The sequence below is a fragment of the Cyprinodon variegatus genome, unplaced genomic scaffold (genome assembly GCF_000732505.1).
Source record: "Cyprinodon variegatus isolate N-32 unplaced genomic scaffold, C_variegatus-1.0 Scaffold79, whole genome shotgun sequence".
In the NCBI taxonomy this organism is placed as follows: Eukaryota; Metazoa; Chordata; class Actinopteri; order Cyprinodontiformes; family Cyprinodontidae; genus Cyprinodon; species Cyprinodon variegatus.
The window spans coordinates 290439-299841 of record NW_015150532.1 but is presented as its reverse complement, the minus strand read 5'-3'; the positions used below and the strand labels follow the sequence as shown (position 1 = coordinate 299841).

The 9403-nt window shown below is 39.8% G+C and overlaps 1 protein-coding gene across 1 annotated transcript in view; it reads left to right on the top strand.

Moving 5' to 3' along the window:
- The window catches only part of tnk2 (tyrosine kinase, non-receptor, 2), a 37871-nt gene that overhangs the window by 7936 nt on the left and 20532 nt on the right, over positions 1 to 9403 (top strand). Inside the window, exons 3-12 of the mRNA XM_015373020.1 lie at positions 771 to 835; positions 3943 to 4212; positions 4320 to 4472; positions 4570 to 4733; positions 4878 to 4997; positions 6554 to 6680; positions 6789 to 6935; positions 7153 to 7247; positions 7342 to 7536; positions 7698 to 7789. Coding sequence (XP_015228506.1) covers positions 771 to 835; positions 3943 to 4212; positions 4320 to 4472; positions 4570 to 4733; positions 4878 to 4997; positions 6554 to 6680; positions 6789 to 6935; positions 7153 to 7247; positions 7342 to 7536; positions 7698 to 7789 — 1428 coding nt within the window. The remainder of the gene's footprint in view (positions 1 to 770; positions 836 to 3942; positions 4213 to 4319; positions 4473 to 4569; positions 4734 to 4877; positions 4998 to 6553; positions 6681 to 6788; positions 6936 to 7152; positions 7248 to 7341; positions 7537 to 7697; positions 7790 to 9403) is intronic.

The window sequence follows — 9403 nt, the reverse complement described above, 5'->3', positions numbered from 1 at the left end:
GAAGTACAGTATTTGTACTTCGTTACTTCCCATCTCTGCTAATAGTTAAGAAGAAAGGGATTTAGGAAGAAAGTTTTTAATGTTAATAGTTTTTATACTGTATGCATTGCATTTTTTGTCAGTTTTAAATCTGATTGAATTAGAATAGTTCCTGGGTATTGATATAGAGTTTAAATTTTGGTATCATGTCAACCCAAGTTCATTGTGCATCTTGTCCAACCAAAATCCTAAATCACCAACCAGCTTCGGTGGTGTGAATTTATTCATATTTTTTTGTTTTATATCAAAGTCTTCCACTTGTGTTGAGTAATGGCTCATTCTAATAAGAGCCCATTCTTCTATCACCATCATCCTAAATTTTATTTTCTAAGCCACGGTTGATAATGTGACACAATAGGAGGAGATTGTGAAGTGCCGAAGCGTCCGTCTGCGGCTGTGCTTCTGTGAAAGAGATCACAGCAACCATGTTCTAAATCCACTTACTGAAGCCCTCAGGGGCCTCTCTACACAGACTCCAGACTAATTAAACCCACTTCATTTCTCATGTGGACTTGCATCTCTCTTTCTTCTTTAGCTCATCGCTCACAAACCTTTTAACATCGACTCCTTTTCTCTGCCATCTTCGCTGCCTCTCGTACTCTTTTAACCTTTGCTTAACTTTTTGTTAATTCTGCTCATTTATGTTAAGTTATTCAGTGTTGGTTGAATTATTAAGTGATCTATTTACCCTCTCACTGATTATCGCTGTGCTCCATTTATTATTGATCCAGGCCAAAGACGTCTGTGGGAGGCTGTAAAAAGGAGGAAAGCCAAGCGGAAAACCTGGATGAGCAAGGTGAGGAATGAGAATCGCCTCATTAAACACAAATATATATTTGATTTGACTGTCTGCTCTGTGCTATGCTTTGAATGTGAAACACAAACATCCATTTTTATAGACGCAAGTATACACACATTCAGAACTATCAGAACGAGAATGGCCTGATATGACTTATTTAAATTAAGGTGAAGGTAATATCTAAAAAGACAGACTCTGAAAGTCACCAAGCTAACTTAAGTCCTCCAGGAAAACCGTGGTAAACAAATAGGAGTGCTTGTTGGCAGTCTAGTCACAGGGTCTATAATTACACCTGTCTGTTTCCGCTCCTGGCACCATCCACACAGAGTCATCTGCTTCCTCAGCATGCTGTCTGAGTGTGTGTGTGTGTGTACCTGTCTAACCCTCAGAGTGAGGACCATTTTTCCAATTTCACCATCAAATTAAGGATCAGTTGTTGCAAAGTGAGGACATTTTGCCGGTTCTCACATGCTATTTAGCTAATGGTTAGGTTTAGGGCTAAAGTGTCGATTGGTTAGGGTTAGGTTTAGGGTAAGGTATGCATTGGTAATGGTTAGGTTTAGGGTTAATTTTAGGGTTAGGGCATAGAGAGGGTTGAAAATGACTGAAAATCAATGGGAGTCAACACATGGGCCACATTACGTATAGCAGAACGAGTAGGGGTGTGTGTGTGTGTGTGTGTGTGTGCTGCCCTGCCACAGTCAGAATCTTATGAATGCCCAGTCTCTTATTTGAAACCGACTGACCACACCGTGACCACAGGGTGGTGTTGTTTTTATAAAGGTCTGCTGCATTATGTCATGTCTGGTATTGCTGAAAATGTAACCAATGGCTACAGTGGGTCTGTTCAAGTTGTGACACTTGATTCATATGATTATAATGACGTCATATAAGATGTTCTACGATCATTTCCATGTCATTTGTGCTGTGGGAGTTACTCATAAGTACTCCTCCTCACTGAGCGCTTTTTTTAACATTTTGTGAACACCAAAAGAATGACAAATATTGTTGTATTTTTGGAGACTGTTTTCATGGCTTTTAAGGATGTTTTTCCAGAAAAAAACACACAGTGAAGTTTGGTTTGCATGTGTGTTCATCCAAAACCCTAAAAATAGAGAAAAAATCCTTTGCCTCCATCTATGTTATGGAACATGAGTGGTGCTTCATAAACAACACAGCAGGAAAAAGAACTACAGAAGTTTCAAGTAGGGTTTGGTTATGAAATAATGATCTAAGCTCACATTAACTATTGTTCAATTTGTTATCCAATAATAAATTAAAATGTGACTCAACTATCAAGATCTAATTGTCTGCTCGGCTTAAAATGCCTGAGAACAGGGGAAGAGACTTGCTTGAACGGAAGAGTTTGTTTGTAACTATGGGAGTTTGGGTGAATTGTCAGAATATTTCTCTTTTTTTTTATTGAGGAATTGACAAACTCAGAGAATATGATCATAGCAATCACTGAGATGTTTAATGAGAGAGATTATACTTTGTGTAGTTGGTGTCCCGAAGAAGCCTTTTTGATATTTGTATGTTCAAAAGTAGTACCAGTATTTGTAGTATTTATATAAATGTTGTGGTATGCAGTTACAGCCATAAAGTTATCTTAGAAAAACTGCAAAGAAGTAATGAAGAGTTTGTTTTTAATGCCACTTTTTTATTATTGCTATACTGCCACAAAATATTCTTATAAAGTCAATATCAGTCATTCCTGGGGGCAGAAGGAGACAGAAAGTCATAAAAAGCCTGATTTGGTTAAACGACAGAAATGTGGAGACGGTTACTCTGGTCAGATGAGACTTTCGATGTTTTTTGTTCACCTAGAGAATGTGTTTCATAGTTAAAAATGAAAACATTACCCCCACTTATAAACATGGTGGGAGCATCATTATGGGAGGAATGCTTTTCTTCATGGGATAGAGGGACGCTGGTCAGAATTTTAAAGAAGATGGCTGCAGCTACAGGAAAGCAACTCTCCAAATCTCCCTAACTCTCGTACTATAGACAAGTAAAGACAGGCTGGATCCCATTAAACACTTCACTTATAGTTGAGCTTGAAAGTTTACATACCTATCCATTAAAGAAAATGAGAATTTCAATTCAATTTAGTTTACTTGTATAGCGCCAAATTCACAACACGTCATCTCAAGGCACTTTACAGTTCAACCAGATCATACAGTCAAATTGGTACAAAGTTTTCTATCTAAGGAAAACCAGTTGATTGCATCGACTCATTGACTCAAATACAATCCCTCACACTAAGCATGCTTGTAGCGACAGTGGAGAGGAAAAACTCCCTTTTAACAGGAAGAAACCTCCAGCAGAACCAGGCTCAGTGTGAGCGGCCATCTGCTGAGGCTGACTGGGGTTCAAGGAGACAGAAGCAGAGACACAAAAGCAGCTGTAAAAGGCGGCCCCATCCAGTGAACACTAGTAATTCAAAGAACATAAAGCTGAAAAAGTGATAATTAAAAAAAATAACAAAATTTAGTGAAATAAAATATTCATTTTGAGTTTTTGTGTAAAATAAGAAATTGTCTAAAAAAAAAAAAAGGTCTCAGAAAAATTAAAGTGTCTTGCTTATTAACAGTGAGCCGATAAACCTGTTAACAGGTGCAGAAGTCATTTCCTGAACATTGCAGAAAACACCTGATGTCTGCGATTCCCTCAAAATTGTTGCTTGACAAATTTTAAAGAGGTCATAGAATACAAAACCGAGTTTACCTTGTCATAGATGAATAACGATAGTTCAGTGGTTGAAATGGACGCACAGAGAAGTTCAAACCCCATCAACGCCTCCTTTCTCTGCAAATCTCACAATTCTAAACTTACACCATAAAACGGGCGAATCCAAAGGAAGCCCTGAGTTGATGTAAACCCGGGGCTGTTGCCTTATTTGTTTCTGGCCTGTTTTTTTGTCACGCCCCGAAATTGACATACCGACCGGCCCACTGGTTCACTGGCCCAAGTTTTGAAGTGTTTTATAACCTCCTAACATCTGACTAACAGCCAGCTCACTGTTTAAATGGTTCCTTTGCACTTTGAAGTTGTATCCAACTAGGATTTAATAAACTATAGCGCCTCGTTCTTCTTGATTCCAGGTGTTCAGTGGGAAGCGACCAGACGGAGAATTCCCTCAGCAGGGCCAGCTGGCCTCTTCGTTCCGCAAACTGTCCCTCACGCCTCCCCTCTGTCTGAGCGACGTGGTGCTGGACAATCAGTCGGAAGTCAGCGGCGGTCCGCTCAACGGGCAGCAGCAGGCCCTGACCTGCCTCATCCCGGAGAAGGACCTGACGCTCTTTGAGAAGCTTGGGGATGGCTCATTTGGCGTTGTGAAGAGAGGGGAGTGGCTGACGCCTACAGGGAAAGCGGTGAGAAGACCTTCACTCCTTTATTTATGAGGGCTGTTATTTATTTATTTTTTTTACACTGAGGAATGGGAGTAAGTCTGTGTTTGGGAATATCTCTGACCTTTCAGCTTAACGTGGCTGTAAAATGTCTAAAGACGGATGTCCTCAGTCAGCCTGATGCTCTGGAGGATTTCATCTGCGAGGTCAACGCCATGCACTCCCTGGACCACCAGAACCTCATCCGTCTCTACGGTGTGGTTCTCACACATCCAATGAAGATGGTAGTGGACACAAACTCAAGCTGACATCAATACTTCATACAGTAACATAAGATCAGTTTTTGTAATCTGCTGCTTTGTTTCTCTGTTCGGTGTGCAGGTGACTGAGCTGGCTCCTTTGGGTTCTCTGCTGGATCGTCTGCGATGTGTTCATCCAAAAGGCCCGGTGCTGATTCACACTCTGTGTCAGTATGCTATTCAGGTAGCGAGCGGCATGGCTTACCTGGAGCAGAGACGGTTCATCCACAGGGACCTGGCTGCGAGGTAAGTTAACAAAAACGTTTAGGGATAATTAGGAGGTAACGAAAATAACTCATGAGTTTCTAAAGCTTTTAATCTAATAACTGGTACTTTTTTTTCTTTAACCCAGCCTAAACTGTAATCAGTCACTTTTCTCTGTTTGCTCAGGAACATCCTGCTCGCTGCAGCTAACAAAGTGAAAATCGGGGACTTTGGCCTGATGAGGGCGCTGCCTAACAACGATGAGCACTACGTCATGCAGGAGCATCGCAAGGTTCCCTTTGCGTGGTAGGTGAACGACATAAACCCTTAACGTTTCATCTTATGTTTGCGTATAATTTATAGATATTACACTACCTTTAGGCTCCTAAAAACATTTCTCTGATAAATCTCTCATAGCAGCGAAGGTGTATCTTAAATTTGTAGGGAAGTCATATATAAATGTCAAATCATTCTGGCTTAAATATGCATATAAATGCACTCTTTATCAGATGATATTGTCCCAAAGTTGGAAAATTTCTATTTAAAAAAAAAAAATCCTGTCTTAAAATCTGTGTTTTTTTCCCCTCGTTATTTTATGCAGGCCAGTTAGTTCTATGTCAGCTTGAACATCTAAATTCGGCCAATCATATATCAACAGTCATCTGTCAATCAAATTGTTTGTTAGTTTTGATAAATATGGTGTAAAGATAAATAAAATCCCTACAATTTAGAATCTTACAAAATGACTATAATGTTCAAAGGTTATACCATATTTATTGAAAGTTTAGCCGAAGGAGAAAATGTGGTCCAGCAGCAACAGCTTTGAAAGAACTGTTAAGCAAAAGTTTCACAGGGAGGGGAGTTATTTATTAATCTTTAGTTTCCTCAGACTGTGAAAATATTTTTTACATTTTTTAATTGCTGCTTATATATATTAAGGCCTTATTTATCCAAATTAAAAAACTTGAATATAAGTTTTTTGTAGTTGTAATAAATATGAATGAAGTGTTCTTAAATGAGTAACAATTGATACTAAACCTGTTAAGCTGTACTGTACATGGCTTTAAAAGAAGATTTTATCTCTGGTGAGCCAGTACTGTATTGATTTAACCATAAGCTGTAGATCATCATCATCATCCTGTTGAATGATCCCATAATCTCCCATTTTACCTTTTTAAAGAAAAAAAGTGATTTTTCATAGTTCAGGACACAACGCCATGCACTTAACCAGGGCAGAAACAAGCCCACAGCATCATAGATCACCCACCCTACTTAACCTTCCACATAAGGTCATGTTCCATCCTTTGTAAATCAATAAAACCCTAAACACTCAATCCTAGTATCATCTTTTATATTTAGTAGAGTTTTTCAAATTACATTTGTTATTGTAGGAAACAGAAGGTGTTTTGATAATCCTTAGGGATTTCTTACCTTCTTTCACATCTTGTTTTCTGTCCTCATCGGCAGATTAGATATGGGTCCTTTACCAGCGGGGTTGACAAAATCAAAAACAAACGGCATGTTTTGCCATATTTAAAGTTCAGGAAAGTGTCGTGCCATGTCTAGGCAGAGGTTCTTAGAAACTGATAAATTATCAAAATAACCCATTCAAAATTCTTTTGTTTTATTTCTTTTCTGGGAACCAGTAATTGTGCCACCGGTGATTTGATTGACACGTATTTCTCCACTTCAAAAATGCATTTAATTCGAAGAGTACATTTTCTAGATTTGTCTATGCAGGGATTGTGCAGCTGTGATTGGATCAGAGTATAATTAATTAGTTTTTGACACTCTCCACAGTGTTGAATAAATGTGACCGGTTTTGCATTCAGTGTTGTGGTTTGACCCCTATCCCGTTTCAGGTGTGCTCCAGAGAGTCTGAAGACCAGAACGTTCTCTCACGCTACAGATGCATGGATGTTTGGAGTCACTCTTTGGGAGATGTTCACGCATGGCCAGGAGCCGTGGCTGGGCCTTAATGGCAGCCAGGTACGAACTTGGATAATAAACCAGACAAGCTCTTTTGAAATGTTTTTTAAACTTAAACAACTCATATTTTCTGTTGTCTTGTTTTTTTATGTTGATTAAAAAAAAAAGATTCTCCATAAAATTGATAAAGAAGGCGAAAGGCTTCAGAAGCCAGAAGACTGTCCACAGGACATCTATAATGTTATGCTGCAGTGCTGGGCTCAGAAACCAGGAGACAGACCCACTTTTGTCACCCTGCGGGAGTTCCTACTTGAGGTAGGATGCCACACCCACTGTGGGTGCACTTCTGTCCTTCTGAGGAGGCTGAGTTTTCATCTAGTAAATGTTTACTTGATGCTAATCCCAACACCTTTTAAATATAGAGACAAAATTCCCATTTGCTCAAGTGAATCATGAGCTCCATCTAGTGGTGGTTAAGGGCAGCTTTTCCTAAGTGAGTTTGTAAAGGCATCTTTCTGTATGTCTCTTTCAGACCATGCCCACTGACATGTGCGCTCTACAGGACTTTGATGAACTTGACAAACTTCACATCAAAGTCAATGATGTCATCACCATCATAGAGGGGAGGTGGGTGAGGATGACTCTGCAGTGTTTAGTTGGCAAACTGGTCTTTATGATTCCTGACTAGTTGGTAGTTTCCTCACATGTTTGTATGCTTCAGGGCTGAGAACTACTGGTGGCGAGGACAGAACAAGCGTACCCTTAAGGTGGGGCAGTTCCCTAGGAACGTGGTGACGTCCGTCGCGGGGTTGTCAGCGCATGACATCAGCAGACCTCTGAAGAACAGCTTCATCCACACAGGTCATGGAGACACAAACCCTCAGCGCTGCTGGGGCTTCCCTGATAGGATTGATGAGTAAGAAACAGCCTTTTATTATGTCAAACTTCCAAAAGCCCTATTCTCTGAAATGATCATTTCTGTCCAGCAGATGGCGCTGCTGTGATATAAGAAAAACATCCATCTGGTGATTGAAACAGATTCTGCACTTAATGACTCTTTCTGGCTGTCTCTTTCAGCTTATACCTTGGGAATCCCATGGATCCTCCTGACGTCCTGGGATTGGACCTCAGTGCTGCTCGGCCCACTCAGCTGCCCGGACCAACTAAAAGTGGGTTTGGGTCACATTCTTTTGCCACGCTGAAGGATTTAGACGAGTAGGAAAAAATAGGATTTTGTTCTTTGAGAACTGTTTGGTTTACCGCAAACATGGCCATAAATCGGAGGTCTTTGACCTTCCCCCCTGCAAATTTGTCCACTAATTGTAACGTCTTTAAATCCACATTAACACGAATTCAACACACTGTAGTAAACATATAAATAGAGGCAGAAGATGTCTTTAGTAATCAATGCACTCATTCAGCGACACACAGGAGATCTTTCAAGCTGGGCACCGTTTCATTCACAACACCTGTCCCATCAACCAGGAATCAGAATAAGAAATACTTTAATAATCCCAGGGTGAAATTACTTTTGTTACATTACTCAATCTGTAATAGAGTGACTATAGGACCAGTTTGATATAACATAATTTCATACAACATATATAATTGGGGGGGGGGTCCCTGCTCCATCTCGCCATTAGTTTGGGGGTCCTTAGCCTGGAAAATGTTGAAGATCCCTGCCATAAAGTATTCACAACCTTTTATAACAATTTACTAAATAAAAGCAATAAAGCTTAAGTTATTTTATTACTGATTTTATTTGACAAGTCATCCAAATTGTGAATTAAAATATGGAAACTAGGGTGTGCACTAATGGATTAGAAAAAAAAAATTAAAACTAGGTTTACTCTTTGACTGGGCTGCTTCAAGACTTAATTATGATTTAATTTAAATAGCTTCCATTTATTCTTAGTCTAGATTTTTAAGATTTATGTCCTGCTGCAGTTCTTGGAGGGAATTCCCATCAACTCAGCCAGCTTCCCTCCCAAAGAAAAGCATGATGGTTTAACTACCATATTTCTTAGAGGACATGATGTCACATGGCATGATGTATCTTTGGTATGCTATGATGTGGTCTCTGGATCTCCTCCATTGTTACCATAGACCCAGAGACTGCTTCTCTGACTGTTCTCTCTGCTTAAACTGTCAGTTGAGGTCTGGAGTTGGAAATGGCTCTTTGGATAAAGTATAAACTGATTTGTTTTTTGTATAGTTATGCCTTTAAATGTTCAGCCTCATTTTGCAAAGTTTTATTTTACATAAAAAAACAAACTAAAACTAAAAATGAAATACAGTAGTTTTTTTTTAAACCAACAATTTCCTTTAAAGCTACAGTGTGTAATAATTACAGGGATATACAGTCAGAAATGTAATACATAACTATGTTATCATCATCTACGAGCTCAGCCTCTTAACCTTAATATTTGCGTTGCCTTAGAATTTGTTATTTATAATTACATAGGAGCGGGTCTGACAGCCATGGAGGCAGACATCTTTGCGCTACGGCAGCGCAGAGCCAACAAACTAGCGATTGCGAGATCTCCCATTACGCTCGAAAGTAACTACGCAAGTTGAGAGAGATGAACTGAGACGGTACTGAACAATAGATGGCAGTATTAAAATTATCTATGTAAACAAACCTCGTCACTTGAGAAGGTAGGTGATGCGGACGTCGTGGAAGACATTTTGTCCCGTAACGCTCGCCGTACTGTTGGGGGGGAGAAGCGGTGGGGGGGAGATGTTCATGTTGCTGCGGTCTGCAGTCTGGACGCTAGATGTCG